This window comes from Magallana gigas, chromosome 9, assembly GCF_963853765.1.
Source record: "Magallana gigas chromosome 9, xbMagGiga1.1, whole genome shotgun sequence".
Taxonomy (NCBI): Eukaryota; Metazoa; Mollusca; class Bivalvia; order Ostreida; family Ostreidae; genus Magallana; species Magallana gigas.
In genome coordinates, this window is record NC_088861.1 from 35,666,171 (window position 1) to 35,692,718 (window position 26,548).

At 32.1% G+C, this 26,548-nt stretch overlaps 1 protein-coding gene, 1 long non-coding RNA gene and 1 pseudogene across 2 annotated transcripts; 1 reads left to right on the top strand and 2 right to left on the bottom strand.

Annotated features, from left to right (window-relative positions):
• Positions 1-2,473: 2,473 nt before the first annotated feature.
• LOC136271661 (uncharacterized) lies at positions 2,474-4,888 on the bottom strand (annotated as a pseudogene).
• Positions 4,889-13,546: 8,658 nt separating this feature from the next.
• LOC136271729 (uncharacterized) lies at positions 13,547-15,434 on the top strand. Its single transcript, XR_010709690.1, has 2 exons — positions 13,547-13,639; positions 13,812-15,434. It is a non-coding gene; the product is annotated as an uncharacterized lncRNA (long non-coding RNA).
• Positions 14,148-17,446, bottom strand: LOC117691331 (cornifelin). Its single transcript, XM_034477260.2, has 4 exons — positions 17,292-17,446; positions 15,255-15,435; positions 14,915-15,054; positions 14,148-14,422 (listed from the first exon to the last, which is right to left on the bottom strand). Exons 2-4 carry the CDS (start codon positions 15,394-15,396, stop codon positions 14,321-14,323), a joined length of 384 nt encoding a protein of 127 aa, XP_034333151.1. The 5' UTR covers positions 15,397-15,435; positions 17,292-17,446; the 3' UTR covers positions 14,148-14,320.
• Positions 17,447-26,548: the final 9,102 nt, after the last annotated feature.

Genomic DNA, 26,548 nt, shown 5'->3' on the forward strand with positions numbered 1-26,548 from the left:
ATGCAGATGCATTCTCTAGAATTCCAGAAACTCTTTCAGAGTGTGCATGTTATGATGCTGGAAATTCTCCAGAAAATCTTCCTTGTCTGGGTTGTCACTATTGTACACGGGCTCACCACCAATGGTCTAGGTTTCAGCTTGATGTTGACGATGTAATCCCTCTTTCCATTAAGTCTGAACTCAATAAAACACCCACAATATTAACAACACAGTTAAATTCAAACAATCAACAACAACAACAACATGAAGGTTGTAACTGGTGTGACACTTTTCAAAATTTAGCTCAACTTCAGAAAGATGATGCAAATATTGAACCAGTTATTTATTGGCTTAAAAATCAAGTAGAACCATCTGATCTTGAAATCAGGTTAACAAGCGCCGAAACAAAAGCTTTGTGGTTGTGCAAAGATAGGCTTCTCATTCAAGACAATGTTTTACATTACGAATGGCTGAAACACCCCGATACAATTCTATGTCTTGTAGTTCCAACATCTCTAAGACAAGAAGTGCTGAATCTTTGTCATGATGTTAAATCTGCAAGTCATTTAGGCATTGAAAAAACATTAGCAAATTTAAAATCAGCTGCTTACTGGCCAAATATGACCGTAGAATGTTATGATTATGTAAAATCTTGCTCAGTATGCAACATAAATAAAAAACCTACTAAAACTGCTAGGGCTCCTTTGAAATCTTTTCAGGCAGGGTATCCCATGGAAAGAGTACATCTTGACATCTTAGGTCTATTTCCTCCTAGCGAATCTGGAACATATATGTTTTGGTAATAGTAGATCAGTTTTCCAAATGGATTGAGTTAGTTCCTATTCCAGAGAAAAATGCAGAGCAAATTGCAAAAATGTTCTTAGAACACCTCATTGTTACTTTTGGTTGTCCACTAGAAATTTTTACTGATCAGGGTAGGCAATTTGAATCAAAATTGTTCAAATCATTGTGTGAGACATTAGAAATTGTAAAGAAGAGAACAACTCCATATCACCCTAGTTCTAATGGACAAGTTGAAAGGTGTAATAGGACTATTGTTCAAATGATTCGCTGTTTTATAGAGAATAAAGACAGACAGTGGGACAAATATCTTCCTCTTTTAGCCATGGCTCTTAGAGCAACTATACATAAACAAACAGGCTTTACCCCAAATCGGTTATGTTAGGTAGAGAGGTGATACGTCCTTTGAACATTATGACGGGTGCCCACGATCAGATTTTGAAAACTGCTGAACCATCCTGTTGGGTTCAAGAATTGGAAAAACATCTGTCTGAAGCTCATGAAATCTGTAGAACAAATCTCAAGTCTGCCCAACTTCGGCAAAAGAAAAATTATGATTGAAGAGTTTTAGAAAACAGTTATCAGATTGGTGATGTAGTTTTACTGTTTAATTCTGCCACCAAAGTTGGACAGTCAAGCAAATTGAAATCCCCTTATTTGGTAGTAGATTCAAAACCCCCTCTATATACTATTCAAAATAAAAAAGGAAAGCAAACTGTACACCATCATATAATCAAAATTTCAAAAGGCCCCATTCCATTTGCTCTCAGACAGATGCGTAACCAATTATTTCTTCCCAATGAAGAACAGGATGAAGTTGCCATTGATTGCTCAAGCAATGACATTCCTGGCACTTCTATGGATAATGCATCCCTCATTTCGGAACCCTGCAAAACAGATGACACTTCAGATAATGCACCAGGGGTATACCAAACAAGAAGGGGGATAAATGTCAGAGTGCCAGGATACTTGAAAGATTATTGTAGTTAAATCTTTCATTATTGTATTTTTTATGCTGATAAGTACTTTTAAGAAAGACTGGTTTGTTATGAAAATTATGTAGACATTTGATAAGGTTGAAATCTTAAAATCTGTTGAAAGAAGTTTACACTTTATTCACAGATTTAAGCATTTCTGAATATGTAAATACATGTATATATTTTGAGAAATAATAATTTTGGCATTACTTCTAAACATTTAACTGCTAATACTTTGAAGAAAATTCCCTTAACAATGTATAAAGTACAGAATATTTATTTACCTGTATGTTTTTATATCTCTTGATTTTATGCCTCCAATATACTATGATGTTTACACATCTTAGTATCATTTTTATGCCGTTCATACGAGTAGTATCGAGAGATAGACAGATTTAAATTAGTATGTATCTATAGCTTCATTTGTCTACAGACTTCATTAATTGTCGTATAAAAAATAATGGCGGTGTCTTGTCGAGATGTTTACACATCTTTTTGGCACTGCGCATTACAATGTACATAAATTTAAGTTATTTATATAGCTTTATTGAATATAATGTTTTTTCTTACTTACTTTTGGTCGATCGTTGATAATCCACGCGTACCTTGCGTACAGACGACAATTGATGTATTTTTCAACCTCCTTTTGTGAAGAGTTCATTTTGGATAACTCATACCATAATTTATTCGTACTAACGTTATATATAATAATTTTTACTATCCTCGGAGGTCCATGAGTCGTTACCCTAAGAATGTCGGTCATTTTAATCACTTTATTAAAATTGTGACACTAAATTATTTATAACATACCTAAAGCACTTCTATTTCTGCGTAAAACTTTACACTGTTTTCATTATTTTTTTCATTTCATAAATAAATAAGTGGGCAGTGAAAGCACCAATGAAGCGGAGACGGCCATTTTGAAACCTGGTCCTAGAGTCGTGACGTCAGATATAAACAAAACTATAAGGCCAAAGCAATCTAAACATTCGTTTATAATGGACAATACTAACAACAATGAATTGCACAGTATAAAAAATTATGAAAATACATTTAACAATATTCAAAACTCTATTTAATTATAACAAATTGAATAATTTAAATAAACAGTAACACAATAAATCTATAAAAATAATGGAACAAATTTGATAACAGTTAATACATGTAAATCCATCTTTTGAATTGATATGTTCTATTTATAAAGTATAATTGACAACAGATTTAACAATGCAATATTGGATAGTTGTATTAAAACAATATGATCACTCTTCTGTACAGTGAGGACAGAAGAAGGAGTCATTCCTCCTAACAAATCTGACAGGTGAGCAGTAAATTAAATGAACCCAGTGGTTGCATCTGTCACATTGTGCCCATTTAGTAAACACTAAAGAAACACAATTTCTGATCTGTTCTGGCTGCCATCTGTGACAAATGCAACAAAGCTTTGACGGATCAATGTTCTCAGTGTCACTGTCTGAATCACTGATGGCATCATCTGAAATCAAATTTATAGCCGATGGTCCTGGTTGTTGAGTCTCGTCAACAAAAACAATTTTCTTCTTAGGTTCAGCTTTCTTCACACTAGTTGACTTTCTTTTCCCATGTGATCCTTTCTGATTTCTTTCATGCTCCACCATTTTTTCAATTACTCCATCAGAAATTTCCTTCCCTGCCACTATCTTACTCAATGTTTTTCTCTCCTTGGTAACTGGCTCACTCTTTATTTCCTTCAAGTGTTTCTCTTTGTTCACTAATTCCATTACAAAACCTCTATTATCTTCCTCATTGTCTAAATTTTCCGCATCTTCATGTGTATTCTTTTCACTTGGTGTTGTGTTTGTAATAGGGCTAATTTGTTTAAACACCTCTGCTGGAGCCAGATATTCCATTCTGATCGCTTCAGGATTCAAAGGGTAGATACCTGATTTCCTGAATCCAGACTGAATATTTTCTGGAGAAAGTGCTCTAGTGTATGCCTTGCCAGCAACCTCACATACATTGTATCTGGTAATGGTAGCAGAGGACTCCCTCATCAATTTGTGGCACAGGTTGTTGTATATTTTCTCCAAGGGACCATAGCAAGAGACATCCATGGGCTGCAAGATGTGACTAGTATGTGCAGGTAAAATGAAGATAATTATGCCCTGCTCTTTTGCCCATTCTATCAGATCAACAGAAACATGGGAGCGATGTCCATCCAAAAGTAAAAGAACCTTTTGATTGTCACTTCGTGGTACAAACTTCAAGAAATGGTTTTCTAAATATTCGCGGAATATAACACCATTTGACCAACCTGTTTCACTCACAGTCCCACTGGTTCCAGGAGATGCCCCATTTAATAACTCTTGTCTCATCCGCTTCCCTGGGAAAATAAAAAATGGTGGTATGGCAACCCCACATACTCAGATGCAATATTTACACACTCCTGTCGGGTGTAACCATACCCATAAGCTGCCATCGTCTTAAAATGTTGAACTAGGTTTGCCTCTTCAAAGCATTCCAGCACTGGGCTCTTCCCAAAAGCTGCTGTCTCAGGATCCACTTTTTGAAGAACTCGATCTCTTAGAGTGGTGTCTGGCACTTGAAATATTTTTGATGCCTTTTTCACTGACATTTGATTTTCTTTCACCATTCTATAAGCATTTGTTAGAGCTGATGGAGAATATGACCTGTATTTTTTCTTTTTTGACGTGGGATTAACCTAACAAAAACACAAAAACAAAATAAAAAGGCTATAAGGAACTTTACTTCTTATAACTAAAAATTATCTTTGTTTGGCCTTAAACATTCCAATCAGATCACATGACTTTCATTGACTGGATGTCAACAAAGGAGACAACCCCTGTTATATTCTTAAATTTTGGGTTTAAACGTGTATTTGACCATTTTCATTTGTGACTTTATTTGGTATTAAGTGATCTTAGCAAATAGTTGAAGATAAAAATTAAAATAAAAAATATTACCTGTTTTGACCGCATTGTCGGCTGCTGTATAGTAAAAAGTGACGTCACATATCGTAGTAAATTTTTTCTCAAGAAATGCGCAGCCTCGAACCAAATCTCGCGAGATACGCGAAGAAAACAAAAGGGACACGACTCTAGGACCGTGACGAATTTAGGACCTCCGACGATACATGATTGGGGGGAATGTGGTATTTACGTCGGGCTCGGTGACACTTAACAATAGAACTCAATTAAACTGAACACTAATCAGCGCCTTTATTCCCTTGTCCTGGAGACGTTCACACGTATTTCTTGGGACTGAGGACCTGGGCCATCTACTGCTGACCTTTTGGTAAGCTTTAGTATAGATATATATATTCACAAATATAACAATATTTTCTTTTGCACGGTTGTGAATTCATTTTCATCTGGTGATCAACAAAACTGAATAATTCAGGTAGGTCCTAATGTTTGAGATATTCCCCTTTTTACGTTAGCTCCTTCTGTATTGGTTATAATTATGATGTCGGAAGAAGCGATGTACGAATTGCGTTCGCTGAATCCATCCCATATGTAAATATATACTGTACATATAGCGGTCCTACTAAACAGAGAACTCTAGAGAACCATAGAGAACTCTGGGATTTTAGCTGTATTTATAGCTGTACATGCATATTTACATAATTAGGCCTATATATAATCGGTTGTTTATTTGGGTCAATTTCTTGATCTATGAATTGCGTTTAAAAATAGTATAAATTCGGAAACCTGATTTAGTCTACTATATAAAGTATAAAACCACGCATTGTAGCAGACGGTAAGAATATCTCTCTCTCTCTCTCTCTCTCTCTCTCTCTCTCTCTCTCTCTCTCTGCATGTAGACTGGCGATTTTATATGATATAGTATTCTTAATCGCTAAGCTTTTTCCAAATAGTGTAAACAATGGATAAAACAATGGATAAAATTTCAATATCAGGGACAATATCATAATTACGTCCCAATCTAATTAAAACCAGATCCTCGATCCGCTCCTTGCCCAGTGTTTTTCTATTGTCGCGAGAGAGAGAGAGAGGGAGAGAGAGAGAGAGAGAGAGAGAGAGAGAGAGAGAAGAGAGAGAGAGAGAGAGAGAGAGAGAGAGAGAGAGAGGATTGGTAAGATTGATATGATAAAAGTTCCGAACACAGGCACGTAGCCGCACGTATCATGAGAGGGAGGGGGGGATGACTTTTTTGAACGGCAAAGATTATTCGCAAGTTCGGTTGATCTAAGTCCCTGAGCCCCCCCCCCCCCCCCCCCACACACACACACACACACACAAACAGACTTACTTTTTTTGGACCATGAGATAAAAATGGAAGGAAATGAACAGGAATTTGAAGTGATATGTGCACTGGGCTATTTCAAAGTTACTGTAAATCAAATCTGATAACATTATAGGCGTATTGACATGCCAGTCTACACGCGTGACGGACTACATCAAGTGCTTCCCAATTATGACTAATGTGCTATTTTTAGACGAAGGCTCTATGAGCCTCCTCTATTGCTACCGGTCAGCTCACATGTGACGTCGATAGTGGATTTGACGGACACCACCTAGCGGCAAAAATTGCAATATTCGTTTGGGATTCATATTTCAATATTGTTATTGAAATAAATATCTTTTTTGCAATTACAATAAATAGAACTATACATTTTGCAATAAATAAACAAAATTTCTCTCGAAAATTTTAGTCCATATGTCAAATTCCAAGTAAGTATGAATATGCATGAGTTTAAGAATAGCAATGGTGTGTAGTCGTTTAGTGGCTATTTATACTTTTTATACAGCTTCCTGTCCGTGACGTCAAATAATGAGGATTCTTCAAGAACCATCTTGTGTTGACCGAAATATTGTGGTTCTTAGTCTGTATCGTATATTACTTGCTCATTATCAATTAATCTCCTGCGGAGATATATCTTTCTATGTATAGCTACACTCCCGCCCCCGGCATCGATCCTTCAAAAAGTTGAACTACTGCAATGTGAACTTGAGTATTTCCCCAATTAAGTACCGTGATCGTAGCATGGCACATTTTAGTTTCGTTTTACTTGGCATGCATACTAAACCTACTATAATGATAGTAAAACAAATACATTTAACATTCAGATTACACCCTTTAACGCACCCCCCCCCCTCCCCCACACATTTAGTGTGTGCAAAGGTAGAGTACCCAGGCCACATGCTGTGAAGCTTGATTAATCCTGCATGCATTGTCTGGCCAGCGCTGTCGATTTCAAAGTAAGTTGGGAAGTCAGTGTGTTTTTGCAAGCTGATAAAAGAATTTCGCGTGAAAAAGATGTAAAAACATTTGACAGAATGTACATATTTTCTTTCAAAAGTGAAGTACGGGGTATTACAAGATCTACTGAGGTATATTATTTTAAATTAAGTTTAAAGTGATATTACAGAGAATTCTCTTCATCTTGGATAGTTCCCTTTTAAAACATAGTAAGATAAAAGAATAGAAGTCGTGCATATACTGAAAGACTGAATCATTTTACAGCCAAAAAAAAAGCACGCAATTGCGTGTTAAATATTTTTCCGAAATTCTAAATTCATATCTCTAAAATTTTGTTTACACCACAAGTAAAATCTGTATAAATTAGTAATATTTTCATCCCTTGTAGAAAGTCACGATGAAATGTTTACAGTTGATGCGCTAAGCTGTTGATCAAAAGGCTGAGCTAGCAATATTTACTTTTTGGACCGCCTGAAATGATTAAATCAACGGTAATTTTTAGCAAAATTGGGCAAAGTGAGTTGTAGCGTCTCTTATATATAAATATATCATCTCCATAACCTTTTGAAACGCTTAGAAATATATTTGAACACTCTCTACAATCGAATCGTACATTCTGCAAAAGAAAAGGAACAACACATATGCATGAGATTGAGATCATGCATGTATTACCTACATGTAACATTAGGGGGTTTTTAAGCATGAACGAATTTTTCATGTGAAAAGGTTCACTGTTCAAAGTTTTTATTGATTATATATCATAAATTTTAGTATATAATGTGAATCATTAGGTATAGTTCTAACTAACCGAATATTTTTGTTTGTTATTTGTTTTTGCATATTCCATAAAAGAGCATGAATATGTTAGCAAAGTTGTTTCTGTCCTGTAGTATTTAGTATTGCAAACTCTTAATTGATACTCTAAACCTTCTATACCTTAAAATTTGAAGAAGAAAAAACCACTATTATTTTTGGGAGTTGATTTTTATCAACTCCTCTATACAGTTACTCTGACAAACCGGAAGTGAAACTGTGTTTGGACCTAACCACAAATCATCACCACAGACCAATCCTTGATCTCGAAAATAATCGAAAAATTCGATGTAATGCATTCTGAAGCATTAAATATTATTATAGTTAAATATTGCTTGGATCCATATAATTTTCCAGAAATATTTACATTACTGATACATAGTTTGATGGAATTTATTCTATCTTAAAATATTACGCCACATGATTCATATGATGTTTTCCTAGAATACTTAAAATTGTCGGAAAAGCCCGAAAATTCATATTATGAAAATATGCATTATTCGAATACGGATAAGAAACTACCTGCCAAGCGAAATTACATATCGTTGATTTTAAGATAAACATCAATCGATGAAATCAACTCCAGTCGGTACGTCAATACTTGGAATTATTAGATTAATCTCCTCCGCAAATTTCAGTACTTTGATTAGATATGTACCGACATGGTTTTCAGGGATTGTATATCAACAATAATTGAGTATACGTACAGATCGAGTAAACTTGCCGTCTAGCTTTATAATGAGACTGAACTGCAAATGAAGTTGGAGTTAAATGTATGTTAAATTTGATCGATAGATGATGAAGAGAATTGAGTTTAAACCTCGATCGCCTTTTTTGTCGGTTTTATCCTCTAAAATGAAATCCTTCATCAATTTTCTTGAAACCCGAATTTTCTCGAAACCAACTAGAACATATAGGACAATCCATTTAAAATTGAGAAGCCGGTAGGAGACATGCATCGCCGTGAATGAACCAGAGAGACAAATCATTGGGCTTACTTAGAATTGAAATATTGCAAAAAGGATATCTCTTTTGCAATTCTTGTGAAGTTGAATTACTTAAAAGCATTTTAAGGTGAGGTAGTTATTCTCATATTTCTGCTAAAATGACATTTAATAGTTTGTTTATAATTTCAGTATATCATTATTTAAATTGAAATATTTTTAGAAACCATAAACAAGAAGTAAATTATATATTTTCTGTGATTATGTTTATATTACAACACTCATTGAGGTATACATTTTAGATATAATATATCATTGACGACTGTATATCACGTGAGGCACACTTGGCTCTATGTGTTTGTTCTCTTTTACCAAGGTGTGATGACATGTATTTAAGTGCAAATTTTAAAATATCGTTTAAGAACGTATTAACATGTAATATTTTCAAAATCTCATCAATTCTAAGTTGCATTGTCTTATTTTATCAAACTTGATTATCTTACTGTTAAAAACAATCAAAGTGAATTTAGCATGTCTATGCTTCTTACTTTCATAAATTTATATATAATTTTATTTTTATCTTCCATGTACAATTGATTGAATTAAAGGTACACATTATATATATATATATATATATATATATATATATATATATATATATGTATTTGTTCGTTGATTAATCTTAGGCATATGGTGGTAAAATTAAAGAACAATCTTTCACTTTATGTATATTTTTTGTATTTCTTTACTTTTATTTGAAATCAGTATGAAGCGCTTAAAAATCGCGTTGGTTCAATTATTTATATAGGTGTTTCTTTTACATGCTTTAATCATATTCTATATATATCGTCTTTCATGAACTACATATATGCATGAATACATAAAAGTCCATAACCTTGACCCAAGGTCGACTTTTTCATATTTTAATATCAATGACTCACTTATGAGTGTTATCTTATCACCATTCATGTGTATATTAGAATTGGAGCAACTTTAGACATCAGCTGAAAGCTGAACACTATTCGTAGAGGCCATTTTCCCGCCATATTTCTTCTTCCGCACCGCTATTCCTATAACCCCTGTAGTGAGTAAGTAATTTATTTATCATACTCTTGTACGATTGTATCTGTAAATATACATAGATTGTTAGAAGCAGTACACATGACAAATAAAGTACCCCCCGAACAAATCAGTCACTTAAATACATATACATATAATATAACAAATTATTCAGCATGCAAGGTGCGATACATCAGTCTCATTGCATCCTGTAATAATGAAAAATGAAATGTAGTAACTAATAAATTTAAAAAATACATGTAAGTAATAATGAATATCTTAGCATATTAGTGATCATCCATTGTATGAATAGATTTATACCTGGCGTGAATCATGCAATATTTAAATGTATCAAAACATAATAAATGATATATTTTTGAGCATCTTATTGAGTATACCTTGTTTAAATAGTTCGATACGTGCTGAGATTATTTGAGAATTAAGAAGAATTTGTAATTTTTATCTGAGTACTAATTTTGTAGACACCAAATACTTGTTAGTAGTTTATTTTTGAATAATTGCATTTTTCACAATATAACAAAAAATGATATTTATCCTTAACTTGATTTAAAGAGCAAAGTATACACATTCGTTCTTGAATAACTTCACCCCGATATATTCAAGTTTCTACTGCTATTGAGAATACACCACATCTAAATTGTGCAAATATAGATATAAGGTACTTTTCAAGTTCATAGAACTGTTTGTTTCTAACCCCGTAAGAATCATGTTTACATTGTACATTTTTACGTAACTTTGAAAAAGAAATTCAATGGTTTAACTCGCCAGTATCTCAGAATAATAATGCAATACATTTTTCTCCACAAGACTAATATTATTAAATAGACTGAGTCTCGAAATAGTGGCCAAAACCTTAATTTAGAAGTACAATCAGTTTGTATTTCTTTTATTTCACTTCACCAAACGGTTATCTTTTAAAAGCATACTAGGCTACATGTATAATTATTCATGTCCAATACAAGTTTGGTAATAATGATCAGGGTCAAATTAAAATACTAGAATCGAATCATGTTTATCCCCTGACGGTATTGACTTGGATCTCCCTGGATAGCAAGAAGGGATGCAAATCTAGGACACTTATGTAAAAACGAATGATAAGGTTTTGAATATAATAATTGTCTATAACTTGGAATTTCCTGAACCCCTATACGCTGGAGGCGTAGTCTATGATTTTTACCACACACGTATAAAAGCATTTTTCAGCGATTAGCTGAAATAAAACATATTTTTTGTAATCATTAATAGTATATCTTATTAAGCAGTTCAAAATATTTCCATAACCAGGTCTCACCTGTGCAAACGAACAGTTCACATCGCCGTGTTACTAGGTCGCGATGAAATTATCAATTTTAAGCCAGGACAAATACTGTTCAATGCATCATATACAAACGGAAAATTCCCCGAAACAGGGAACAAAAGGGCAAAATCTAAAACAGCAGTGTGAGCATATATAGTGTTCCATCTCCAATCCTCGGCAATGCAATGTCCGATAACTCTGATAAAATTATTTCCATGTATCATAATTGGACGGTTTGAATTAACATATTGACTATATCTCAGGTTAACAAATTTGTCATCATTTTTAATAATAAAATGCATAGATATTATAACAATTATTTCATGTCAAAGAGAAGACTATGATTATTATGATTTGACGCTTAATCTTGGAGAACCTATATTTCATTTGAAGAAAAAAAGTATTTCATTGTAAAAAAAAATACTGTGGAATCATTAGATTTCGTGGTGGCCCAATTTTCGTGGAATTCGTGGGTACCTCTCAACCATGAATTGACATCCACCACGAATTATTAAATTTGGGTTATAAAGTCATATTTTCTGTTGTAGATATAAGAAAATACACGAAATTACGTCCCGACGAACTTGTAAAATTTCAGTAACCCACGAAAATTGGCCCCCACGAATTTTAATGATTCCACAGTATGTGTTTTAAAAGGACGATCGTATATGTTTTTTTTTAAATTTACTGGGTTTTATTTTTATTTTTAATCAGTTACTGTCACTAGTGGTAGAGAAAATAAATTGAGAGATTTGTATTTTAAAAAAATCAAAGTTAATGTTCAAGTCAATGAAACTTAGATACTGTCAAGACACGGGTAGTGAGGATAACATAACAGCTATATATTTGCTTTTTATTTGGTTATAATAATCACAATGTATGATTTCAACAAATGTACCAATGGACTTCATATGCATACTTGTTTGTTTAAGGTAATAACTAATCAATAACTAATTCATAACAAATGTATTAAAATTTAAACCCAACGATATTCACAATACCTTGACCGAAGCGTGTAATCACTCTATAACTGATTAAGAAGTGGACATTTATTAAATATACGAACTTTGTAATTATTTAAAAAAAATAATGTTTAATTTTCTATTTTATTTTCACTTGCAGTTAAAATTTTATAAAATGCAATAATGACACTGATAAGTTTGCATTTTCAGATAACGATAAGATTGAACTTTTAAATACATACTTTAGTTCAATTTCTAATTTAGATAATAACAATAATGACTTTCCTGTTTTGCAACACAAGTGTACAGACAATTTTTCAAATCTTGTCATTCAAGAACACGAAGTTTTTGACATTTTGTCAGTAATACCTGTTAATAAAGCAGTAGGCCCTGACAGCATAAGTCACAAAATGCTCAAATCCTGCAAAGAAACTATTTCAAAACCTTTGTGTCTTCTATTCAACAAATCACTAACATCTAAGACTTTTCCTGACTGCTGGAAATTGGCACATGTAATTCCGTTATTTAAGAAAGATGATCCATCTATCACATCAAACTACAGACCTCTGTCATTGCTGAGTTGTATTAGGAACATTTTTGATAGAATCTTGTTTAAACATCTATACCATTTTTTACACGCCAACAACTTATTTTATAAATATCAGGCCGGTTTTTTGCCTGGACATTCAACTGTTTACCAACTTTTAGAAACATATCACTCTATTGTGAAAAGTATTGATGATGGTAATTACTGCTGTATGATCTTTTGTGATCTTTCAAAAGCTTTCGACAGTGTCTGGCATAACGGTCTCATTCATAAACTTAAATCATCTGGAGTCTCAGGGCCAATTCTTGAATGGTTTATTAGCTACTTAAGTAATAGAACACAGAAGGTTATGTATAAAAACAAGCTCTCTTCCACCCAATTCATAAATGTAGGTGTTCCCCAGGGCTCTGTTCTTGGCCCATTATTGTTTTTACTCTATGTAAATGATGTGGCTGAAAACATGAGATCAATATGTAGACTTTATGCTGATGATAGTTCATTACAACAGTGTTCAAACAATATTTCTGTCATAGAAGATAATCTTAATTATGATCTTCATGTACTTAAGGAATGGTCAGAACAATGGCTTCTAGAATTTAATCCACAAAAAACAAAAGTTGTATTCTTTAGTTTTGAAAATGTTGAAAAATTTCCTTATTTGTTATTTGATTATTGTACCTTGGAATATGTTTCACAACACAAGCATCTAGGAGTATTGTTATCTTCAAATTTAAGTTGGTCTAATCACGACGACAACAGCTTACAAAAACTTAGTCAGCTAATTCCTTCTTTTAAGGTATGATTGTTTGATCTAAATGAAGGTCAAAAAGGAAGACACAAATCATTCGGATAAAAAGATTAAAAGATTAGGGTGAAAGTGCAGTTTGAAACTAATTAGTAAAAAAACCGGTTCTGATTTTGATAAATCCTAGAATGGTTTAGTTCTTCGTTTCTATTTTCAGGTATTAAATGAATGGGGTATATTATACGAAATACTATTCTGAACATAAAATCAGGTAAAGTATATTCGTATTCTTTAGAATGTTTATGGTATGTTATTAATGGTGAAATAGACTTGCTTGAACATGTCCAACAGATTATCGGTAATTTTGGGGAAAACCAAAGACTATTCTTTAACTTACAAAGTTAACACTCAAAATGATTGAAATACAATTGCACTTTTCCTAGAACCCATGCGTGCGTATTGTCAGCAATGAAAAAAAAGAGAGGAAAACTCAAAGAAAACACCCAATGTAAACTCAGTGCCATGACTCTACAGTTCTTTTGTAAGACTTGTACAGCAGTAAATAGTTTTTTTTATCTACATTAAATGCGCATGCATACAATATGTATATATAATCGCTTAATTTACTATACAATATGCATATACTTACATATATGTACATGTATTTTATATATGTAGTATATATTTACCATCTGTCTATTTATAAAGCAGAAATACCATAACTAAATGTATGTTAATATAGGAAGACAAGAAGTATTTGGAACCAAACACGGCAACAAATCATATGTAGAAATGTTTATTTACTGTCTAAAACTAGGATAATAACTAAATATAATAAAACACAGTGTTAGAATCTCAAATGTTAGGCTGTCAGTAAAAACAAAAAAACAAAGAAAAAAACAACACTGTTTTCTTACGCGTGTATTGCTTGAATACAGATTTACACACATATCTAAACTTTAGGGATTCCCATTTCGTCCAGCTCTCTCTGCATTTGCCATACGGCGCATGCGCCACAGAAGCACATCATGATGCAGTCATCACAGGCTGTTCCCTAAAACAGGTAGACCAGATAATCAATTATTTTCTTTCTTTGAAAATAAAATGTATTTATCTATTTACTTTTCGCACAACAGCCTCAGATTGGCAAAAGTCAAACGAATTGAACTGATTATAAAATGCATGTTGAAATTTGCAAAATCATCATTGTTTTGTACCTTTCATTAATATGAATTACTCTTGAAGATTTGCATTGCAATAAAATTGATAAAATAAGATACATCATTAATTATTAATATAACATATATGCATTGGTCAATGGATATGAAAAGGGAAAACATATAATAACCTAACTTTTATGGACAACTCAACTAAGTTTAAACACAGGCTGTATTTTGTTATTTCAAAATTTTTAGGAAATAAAAATTAAAACTAATAGGTGCTTTTGTGATAACATAAGGTACTTTTGTAATAATATAAGGTACTTTTCTAATAATATAAGGTACTTTTGTGATAATGTAAGGTACTTTTGTGATAATATCACTACCTTTATTCCCCCCATGGTTCTGACTCTCGTTCTGAGGACATTACCACCGCCAGGCATAAAGAACGGGAAGCACATCCACTCTCCAAGTCTCTGTGAAATCTCTGACATCATGCAGGGAATGCAGCAGAAGCCCCTGCAACCTACATATATAAACAACGTTTTGTATCTACATGAGAAACATTATAAATTTGTCATTAAGTCTGAGTGACAATTTCTCTGTAAAATTCAGTGACAATAAGAAACTTAAAACTTGATTTAAAAAAAAAACGTGATATAAAGTTTCATTATTTAAACATAGTTGCATAATCATGATAAAGAGCATATTCGAATATTGACTTACATGAGGGAAAGTCTGGAAAGCAAGCGTAAGGTCCAGTACTCCAATCCCTCTCTCCTTCAACACTCACAAACTTTTTCTTAGGCTCTTTATCCTTTATTGGCTGACTTGTTACAACGTCTACATGTACACCAGTGGAGTCCATTGGGTCTGCTTTCCTATCTTAAAGCAAGAGCGTGCGAACCTGTAAAAGAAAATGAGCCCTCTTTCATTTCTTTCTTAACATTGTGTAACCAACACCGATTCTAATTAAGTACACCAACATTTCTTTAAAAAGTATTTTTTCTTGGTATTGAAAGGGATCATTTCAAATGACATGTACAATGAATAATGTATTATTGCAGACTGTTTTTTTTTATCGCAATTCAAACATTTTTTTCATATCACATTGACAATAGCAATTTTCTTTTATTTGCATTATACGAGGAATAATATTTTATTGGACCTATAAATCTTTATTGTAAACACGAAATTCAACGTCTGTATTTAAAGGGATCAATTTTGGGAATGAAATTAACTAATTCCCCCTTTATATTGCTACAAAAAAAAAACGAAGTTCTAATCTAATGCAGAAAATATTATTGAAGAGGTTTCTATACTACTATATTAAAATAATAGACTCGAATTTTTTAGCTTTAATACCAATAAATCGGTAGAGTACTGTCTTTTGTTTTATATTTTTAAACATCATTGGTACTTGAATATTACCAATTTGTTGTTTTTTTCTCAATCAAGCTTCGTTAATTAATAATCAACGAAAATTTCTCCAAAAATTCCCGAAATCATCTGGTTTTTTTGGATTTTTGCAATCTTGCGCATGCGCATTACATTCACGCGAAATCACGGGAGGTTCTTCATTTTTTGCTTCAACAATATCACATTTGCATGGATAAACATGGAAACGATAAAACAAATGCGTGTTAATTTGCATTGGAAATTTTTTCTGTTCATTAAAGAAAATACGGGAGATAACTCTAACACAGCGCATTTACTATAAAAAAAATCCCGAGAGTTTTGAATGGCAACATGGTGTGTAAAAAACGTTGTTTAAATATGTCGAATTCTGCAATTCTAGAATTAAACTTTTCGAAGAAAGGAATTTACAGCTTCAAAATGGTTTGTTGTGAACAATTTGACGTATTTTCAATGCAACTTGATTAAGTTTCTCCAAAATCGTCTAGGAGCGATTCTGCAATTTTCTACTACATTGCAGGTATATGGGAGGCATTTTAACTGTGGTGAAGGCCTTTCCCGAGACACAGTTAGATTATTCCAACTCGGCATAGTGCATTGAATTTTATAGCATTATTGTAGGCTTAAAGTTTGGTTATGCAAATGTCAACAATATACGGTGTTTCGATTTATCTATGTTGCAAATGCCTGATATCATATGCAATGTCAACCCGCATGGGTCAAAGTCTAGTATATTTTAAATTTCATTCGCAATCATAATTATTTCCTTCATCTAAATTAATCAATGACCAACCCTCCAAATATCTTCACTTTATTATATTTTTTGATCTACCAATTAAAAAATAGTTCGAACAATTATTATTAAATTTTTACTTTTAAATGTGTATTTTTGTTAGTTGTGCAATGTGATTATTGTATATAATACATGTATATGTACACCATATTTTCAAGTTATTACACTTAGCTGCATTTTACAACGGTGCTCAAAATTATGCACCATGAAAGTTCCATATATAATACGTGGGAAAAAAATTCTGTCTTGCATTGTCGCCCTGATGAATGTTTACAAGATTTTATAGATACAAAATGATAATCTGGTTTTTTGTTGTTTAGACATTTGTCAAACTTAAAAGAAAATCATTGTTATAATCAGACGTATTAGTCACAGCATTCTAATTGAAAAATACATTAGTTATAAAATGTGATCTTTATTATTCTTTTGGAATAATGACAATAACGATCTGCTTTCTCCTTTGAACATAAAAATATGCTGTATTCATACGTTTTAATAAAAAAGATAGCAAGTCTACGGTCATATGTTTTATAAATACGTTGCTTTGTACTTACCTTTTTGAAAAGTCGTCGTTTCAGATAAGAGGTGTCTTTAATTTGTTACCAACATCTTTAAGTCCTTATAAAAGAAATATGTGTATGTAGGCGTTGACGTAGTTTCCAGGAATTATTTAATCCGAGAATTAGATAGGAAAATATTCAGAGAGACCCTGTACCCAAAATTCTAAAAAAGAATGTAGGTAGCCAAATAGATTTGTTGTTGTTCCATATTGCAAATACATATTTGGATAGCATAGATTATAACTCGACTGGTTTGCAGCGCATTTCACCATTGTCTCTGTATTTTCTATCAGAAAATTATAAAGACGAGGGTTATTTACTCAAGGCAAAAACATATGACATTATCATTAAAGAGACAACATCATTATTAAATGATATTTTATGGAATCGATTCACAATTATTTTTCATTTTCACCATTATACATATTGTAAATACAATTTTGTTTTTTCACTAATGAAATAGGGAATCTATTGCAAAAACAATTAAAGCATATTCTCTTGCTCCTTCTTTGTTCTTTTTTTACAACCGCTGGTTTTTCTATATTAGTGATGTATTCAGGTCTACGAATAAGGATGAGGATGCTAGATATAAGGCCAGAGTACACAAAATTGCAGGAAAAGAACAACGAAGTTTTGGATAAAAACGCATTGGTTGCATTTTTATCATTACATTTGATTTGCTCAAAACTTTTATAAATACAGCATTTGTACAAAAAAAAACTATGTATTCTATGTTTGTTCGTACATGAGTATTATGTACAAATATCATTTAAATCTTGTACCACAATATCTTAGTGATTTTGCTAACATTTATAGAAAAGATAATTCTCGCTACAGTACTCGTTATGAAGACAATTATATACCTTCTAGAGTTAAGTATGATACATATAAAAAAAAATCATTTATTTAAGATGCTATAGGCAAATGGGAACTCACTAAATTCGGATATCAACAAATCAACATCCATCCGCCAGTTTCAAAGAAGCATCTCTAATAATACTATTAACTCAAAAGTTCCTAAATATTTTCTTCATGGTAAAAGAGTAGCTAACATCATTTATACAAAATTAGGACACAATTGTTAACCAAATTATGATTTATACAGAAGAAATATTGTTGATTCTCCAAATTGAATATGTGGAAAGAAAGAAGATGTACAGTACCGATCAGACCCAACCTAACAGAAAGTATACCCCAACTAAACCCTGGGTTTACTTTCTGGGTTTACTCTGGGTTTACTTTGTTTTTACTAGAGTGGACCCAGAGTAAACCTAGAGTAAACCCAAAGTAAACCCAGAGTGGACACAGAGAGTAAGCCCAGTCATATATACCGCTGAAAGCAGACGCTAACTGTGTATTCGGAATATACAAAAGATAGGAATTACAGCCAGTAGGATGGTTAGATAAAATACTAGTCTGCTTCACACTTCAGTGCATACAATTGACCTCAAAAAGCAATTTCAAAGTAAACCCAAAGTAAACCCCAAGTGGACCCAAATTTTCAAAAAGTAAACCCAGTTTAAAAAACAAGTAAACCCAAAAAGTAAAACCGGGGTTTAGTTGGGGTTTACTCAAGTGTTAGGTTGGGTATGATCGGTACCGTATATCATTTTTCATTTGTTGAAAAACTATTTTCTATTGCAAGTAATACCTTATTTAACTATTCCAAATACAAAATTTAGGTATGATAGATTCGCATACTTTACTATGGGGTAATGACAGCTTAGATTATTAAACTAATGTTAGAATTTTCACCGCTGTGCAGAATTTTATAGCCAATTCTCGGAGATTTATATAAGTATACAATTTTGTTCTTAACCATTTTTTTTTAGATATATATGTATATATCATGTTTTATAACACTTGAAAATTACTTATTTGAGGGTGAGAACCTAGTAAGTTGCAAGAACTTGTGTTCAAACCCTTTGTATATTGAATATTGAATAAAGTTCTGCACAGCGGTGAAAATTCTAACATATACAATTGAATATGTTCAAACATGAGTATGTTTTCGTAGTCATAGGAATAAACAACACAGGGCACAAACATTCTATTTATTAGACAAACTCTGGTCGACACATCTTGAATATATACATGTAATATTATAAAAGCATTTTACATTACTTTTGTTGTCAAACCAACTAGAAGTGATGAATATTTTTGGTTGTCCTAGTTATTCCCATATGAAAAACAAGTTTCGGTTTCGGTATATTGTCTGAAATCAAAGGCTTATTTAAGGCAGTTTTGTGGTTACATAATCAAAATAGTGTGTTAAATAATTTATTCTTAAACGCGTCAGACGAATTTGAATGGCATCTCAACCTTTAACTTATACTTTTGAATGCTGTGTGTACCAACGTGGAGATTTTCCACTTTTTGCAATAAAAATATGCTGGGATAGATTTATTTGGTTGTCTAACCGATATTGGTTTTATCTTAGAAATATGAAACAAGAGGCCCATGGGCCACATCGCTCACCTGAGGAACAATAGGTTTGATAAAATCAGCATGATACAAACTATCTGGACAATGTAGTATAATATATGTAGAACCTGTATAAATAAAAATCCATTTTACCCCTGGATATTTTTATTTTTATTATCATATAGTCCTTTTTTAACAAAATGATTTTATAGTTACTGTTGTAATTTATATTGATCATTGCAGTTCCCAAAAAGATCCTAAACAATTGTTTAAGTATGGGGTATAAACCTACATAAAACTTTGATCCCTTGTGAGGCCAAGAATAGTCCAGGGGCCCACAGTCTAAACAATTTTAAAGATTGCTGATTAGTTTCGAAGAAGGAAATTTTAAAAGATACTACTCTATATATATTCCAATGAGGACCCCCCCCCCATTGTGGCCCCAGGGTCATAATTTTCACAACTTTGAATGTACACTACCTGAAAATGCTTTCATGTACACACAAGTTTCAGCTTTTCTGTATATATATATTATATATATATATATATATATATATATATATATATATATATATATATATATATATATATATATATATATACATACGTGTGTGTGTGTGTGTGTGTGTGTGTGTGTGTGTGTGTGTGTGTGTGTGTGTGTGTGTGTGTGTGTGTGTGTGTGTGTGTGTGTGTGTGTGTGTGTGTGTGTGTGTGTGTGTGTGCGTGTGTGTGTGTAAAAGCTCAACTCCTCATTGTGGTCTACCCTACCCTGAGGTCATTATTTTCACAACTTTGAATCTACACTGCCTGAGGATGCTTCCACACAAGTTTTAGCTTTTCTGGCTGATTAGTTTTTGGGAAGAAGGTTTTTAGAGATTCCATCTATGTATTCCGGGGGTCATTATTTTCACAACTTTGAATAAACATTACCTGAGGATGCTTCAAGTACTCAAGTATCAGATTTCCTGGCCAAATGGTTCTTAAGAAAAGGATTTTTGAATATTTCTTTAAAATGTTCAATAATTTCTTATTAACTCCCGTTGAAAAAATGTGAGGTCCTTAATTAGCACAACCTAGGATTATCTTTGCCTAAGGATGCTTTGTGCCATGTTTGGTTGAAATTGATTGGTCCAGTAGTTCTTGAGAGGATGTCGAAAATGAGAAATGTTTACGGACAGACGGGCGACAGAAAATATGACAAGGAAAGCACACTTGAGCTTTCATCTCATTGTTCTGCTGCTACCTTAATTACGAAAAACAAGAGTTTGTATGAAGATAACGATATAATGAATATAAACATTAAAATGTGAGACTGTATACATTTAGTAAATTATCAAAGTCAAAGTAAATTTTACATTCTTTTGTAGTTTAGATAATAATAATTAAAAAAAACCCTTTTCCTTAATAAGAATGATTTTTTTCCCAAACATAGTTGTATTACATTCCAAAACAATGGTAATAGGTTATTAAAAAAATGGATATCACCTATACGATAAAATTTAAAACAAAATTTTTGTTCCTGTTATTCTGCGTTGTACATTTTTTGTTTTTGTTGAGATTAAAAAGAAAAACTATTATCTTATTTTCTCAGAACTCTTTATATCAAAATGAATAGGATGTTAAATCTTATGAAAGACTGATGTTGTGGTTTAAAATTGTTTAAAGTTGAGATAAATTTATTATGAATTAAAGCCTGTTAACATTCAAATCAGATTATGTTTTGATAAGTGGTAGGTCATTTTTATAGAAAATTGATAACAATCCGAAAGCTCTAAGCAAAATTCACACTACTGGAAGTGTTCTTGATTTCCAGTAAAGTTTAAGGTCTTGGGTCGCAACCTAAAGGTCAAGGTTGCCTCATCATCTTTACTCACCTGAGAGATATATGGAAATGAGAAAATCACAACAACAACAACTATCCATTGATGTACAATGTAATATCTCAAACTGAGAGAGGGAGAGAGAGAGAGAGAGAGAGACAGAGAAATACTGAATATTGACAAGTAAGATATTTACCTTTAATAAATTATTCACTAGGAAAATGATAATTTACATAGGAGAAAAAATTCCTACAGGATATTTTAAAAACCCTGCAGGAAATTCTAGAAAATTTACAAGAATTATATTTTCCATAGGAGTTAATTTTTTCCTTAAGAAATTTAAATCATAAAGATATTTTTCTATAGGAAATGAAAATGTACTACTGGGGTTTAATTTAAAAAGGTAGTTTTCCCATTAAAAATTTATCTTTTCTGTACGATTTTTAAATCCTACATAAGTTTTGTTTAAATCCCATTGGAGTTTAAATTTCTAAAGAAAGTTTTTTTTTTTAATTTTGGAACGCAATTTTGAATTTCTATGAAATGTTTTTAACCTACGGGAAAAGGTAATGTTCATAAAAAAAAACAGGATATGTTATTAACTCTTCAAGCCGTGGTATCTGTAATGAGTACATGCGTTTTTTGAAATATGCACGCTGGAGGCATGCATTAATGCAACTGTCGCACTGGCATTATCATCAAGTAAAAAATTACTGACTCAGAGGCATCGACCCTTACCTCAGCGTTAGACACAAAGACGATTGAAAACAATTCGCATAACAATGTTGTATCAAAAAGGGTAACCTATATCTACGACTCCAAGGTACACTGTGTCAAAGGGCAACGTTAACGTGTCTTGCATAAATTAGAGCGATAGATGGTCATTTATCTAACTAATTTTATAGTGTTTTATGATTATTTTCAAGATGTGTCTGTATCTGGGGGTGTTTGTATTAACTTATAGGTTTTTTAGGGTACTTGGGGGGATTTTAACAGAACAGATTTAGAAACATGCATTATAATAACTAATTAATGAAAGCTTTACATATCATTAGGTTATTTTAAGATAATGAGACGATTATTGGATAAATACTAAGAATTTAGGTTCAGTGTTTGCATCTTTGCGAAATATCCACTTGCTAAGCTCCAACAAGAATGAAAGATACGGGACATATAGTCCATACATTGTATAAACTACAAAAATAAGTTCTACGAGTTTGTTTTTCAATATGTATTTATTAAAAGATGTCTATCATTTTAATACTGATCTCCAAAACATTTTGTTACGTTTTGTGAATCTTATCAATATACATACAATGTAAAACAATTTTGTTCATTAAATTTGGTTTTTTCTGTTCAGACACATAATGCGCAAAAAATAATATATAAAACGTGCCAAAAAGAGTTTATCAACATTAAGTTGATCTAAGTTTTCAAAAACTTCTCAGATAAATTTGATGTTCATGTATTAAAATTCTGTTTACACAGACGAAGTGGTACTTTACAGGGCATGCCAATATGACTTGTTTTCTTTGATTCGAGTATTGGGGATATCTCAATTCAAATAAAGTCATATATTGCACATTATGGCTTCTTAGACATTTATATAGTTGAAAAGAAAACAAAACACCTATATAAACTTACAATGTTTTGAAATTGATGAGTTTATTACATCTATTTGAACAATGAGAAAATGGAACGGGGGACGATTTTAAAAACAATTTGAACATTATTTTTTCATATTTGTTTTAAAAGACAACCATTATTGCAATCTATTTTGAAACTTCCAAAAGCCTATTAACAATCTGTATGATTACATTTACAAAAGTATTACACATGATGTGTTAAATGAATTCAATGTACTGTAATTTCCTTATATTATGCGAGTACTTAATTCCGCTGTTTTGTATCAAATTATAAGAGATTATAAAATCGCGAACGCAAAACATTTATCATAGTTTCCAACTCTCAAAAAATAATGGCGAGATTTTTAAAATCCACGAGGGGTTGTTCTCGCGATTTTACGCGGATATATTAAATTCTTCACGTTTAAATAGAAATTTAAAGTACTTGATTTTGATAATCTCTTTTAATTGCTTTTTATGTTTCTTCGGTTAACATTATTTTCATTTGTTTAAAGATGCAAAAATGAAATTGAATATTTTCCTCCACATATCTCAACAAGTATAAATGGTTAACAAAAAATTAAAGGTCAGTCTTGTTTTTTTTAACAAATCATTACACATTAAAAAAAAAGGAAAAAAAAAAAGAATTATATTCCATTCTCCCGCAAAGAATTATAGACGCCATTTAAATTTAAATAACAGTAAAACTAATGTGCATTTAAAAGTTTTATAATGCTAAAAGATATAAGTTGCAACTAACAAGTATTTAAAATGATTAAAGGTTTAATCGGTGTGATACGTGTATCTTAAGGTATTTAGGCCACAACGATCATCTTACCGTTTCTGGGAACAGTTTTTGGTTTTCATTTCGAGGTAAAAGCTACACTACAGTTCCTCGAAATTAATCACAATAGGTTAATTTCTTGGAAATTTAAGATAAACATGAAACAAAGGTTCGATTTTAAATACAGATTTTTTTTAAAAACAATCCCTCCTTCTTAGTTTATTATATATATAAGGAATATTCGTTAACCGTACACTATCGTAGATAGCAAATTTAAGGTCGAGGAGGTATTGAAAGACATGTATGCAGTTAACAAAGCAAGGCAGAAAAGATTGCTTATTTCAAAATGAGCGCCTTTTTAATTATGTTGTCTTGTTTATTATATGTACCTTAAATGGTGGCAAGGGGATAAAGAAACAAAAATAATAAATTAAAAAAAAGGATTTATGAGAAATTGTCAAAATACACTATTCATCGTCAATAACAAACAGTTTTACTTTACAGTCTTACTTAACATAAATTTCCCCATATAGTGCATAACAATTTAATCATTACACATTCACGCGCTCCATTAAGAATTGTAAATATACGATACCCAAATATCAAATTAGTCAAGTAGGACACACATTTTAACCGTGATTATTTGTTTGGTTTCTCCAAATAAACACCCAATCTGTACACGATCTTCTTTAGTTAATGTGTTGCGCATATGCGACTTTATAACAAAAACAGACAAGCGGTGTTCGGGTACGGAATCTTCGAAACATGTGGGCTTCTTTTAGTCTAATTTGTTTTTGGTGTCTCATTGAATATTCCATTTTAGTGCACTGGTTGTTTCTACATACCTTAAGCGTTTAAGATAACGTGTTCAGGTGAATAAAATACTCAAATGCGGTGGATCAGAATAGACTTAATAAGTGATCTGATCTATACATACCGTTTGTTTACCTTTAAGCGTTTATACAAGGTAAAAGCTTGCATTCCGATCGTCGTAGATGAAAGAAAAATAAATTGTATTTATGCCCTCATTTCATTTTTAACATTCAATTGAACTTTTATGTAAAATACTTAAATAAAGTTTAAAAAATACAAAATTAGGCATGCATAGATTAATTTCGTCGGAAAATCCAAAATATTTTATTTTTTCTTCGAAAAGTCCACACAAAGGTCACCGTCTAGAAAAGAGTGTAATCTGTTCCCACTAAACGGTGCGAAATACCTCCAACATGAGGCGCGGGTTAAAAGCATATTTCAGTTCCTCCATATCCGGCCATCGCCAATATTCATCGGATTATTCTAGTATTTTTTTTTCTCTGAGCAGGCCACATGCTTGTAAGCTGTCCATTTCCCTGCATGCTTATGAATAATTTTAAAGTTTTAAATATCAGTAGCCCAAATAAGGTTCTATTTTGGCGATTTTTTAATGTAAATATTAATTGTAAACCATTTTATGCTTTCAATAACATTTCTACATATAGCACGATGTATGTTAATTAAATAGTTACTGTTAAATTCCACTGTTTCTTATGGTGCTTTAAACAATGGCAATATAAAGAGTCACAGCGATTTGTTTAGAGTACTTACAGGGACGTTACAAATGATATTTTGAGAAATATGGTGCTAAATCCGACAAAGGGTACATATTAACTCTTACGAAATAAAGCCGGTTGATTTTCAAGGTATCGTTTTGTTTAACAATTTCTACACACAATTAACATGATTTGTGAGTAGGCGCAACAAGTTTTGATGATCTGCAGGGCTTGGACTTCCATCTTAAGTTATAATGGAATGTTAAACATTTTACTGTATGTGATTGTAATTTATCGTTTAAAGAATAAATACATGGAAGTAACAAGTTTTTTTTTTCTCCAGAAAGTGCGGGAAAAAAACCACCAGACAGAACTGAATGTTTCGATTAACCTCAGGTTAATTTCAGGTCTGATCAATTCACAAGTGGGTTAAATGAATACATGTAGGTTTGGAACAATTCTTTATAGGGATAGAGGTACGTTAATTTTTTTTTTTATGCAAACCAATATGTCACAGTCTTGCATCAAGCTAAAATAATCAGAATTCATGTGTGTCTTTATGTAGATTGCCTAACAGAAAATGCTATTACAAGATATATCTACCACTAAACACTACATGTACTAATAGTCTGTCGCAAGATATTTTTGCCACATATTTCCTTAAATTATTCGATATTCATAAATACCTCTTGGTTCAGTCGATTTTCTATCAATAGTATGAAAAAATCCCAAGATTTCCCCTTTGAAACGCCCCCTCTAGCTTGTCGGGTATCAATACACGGCTAAAAATAAAAAGTCTACGGGGTTTTTCCATTGCCAAGGAGATAAAGACGCCCGGATGATAACGTTGAAAAATTGCGCGAGGTGTCCCGAGGACTTTCGAATGGAGAAAAGATGTCAACATTCCCCATTATAAATCTCCGTAGGACGAGGGAAAAATGATAATGTGTGAATGAAGTTATCTTGGAATTTTTTCCTTTCATCGATTTTAATTGCACTTCTGTCACAGGTATGTGTATTTTTATTAAAAATCGTTCAAATATGCATCATAAATATCTTGGGACAGACT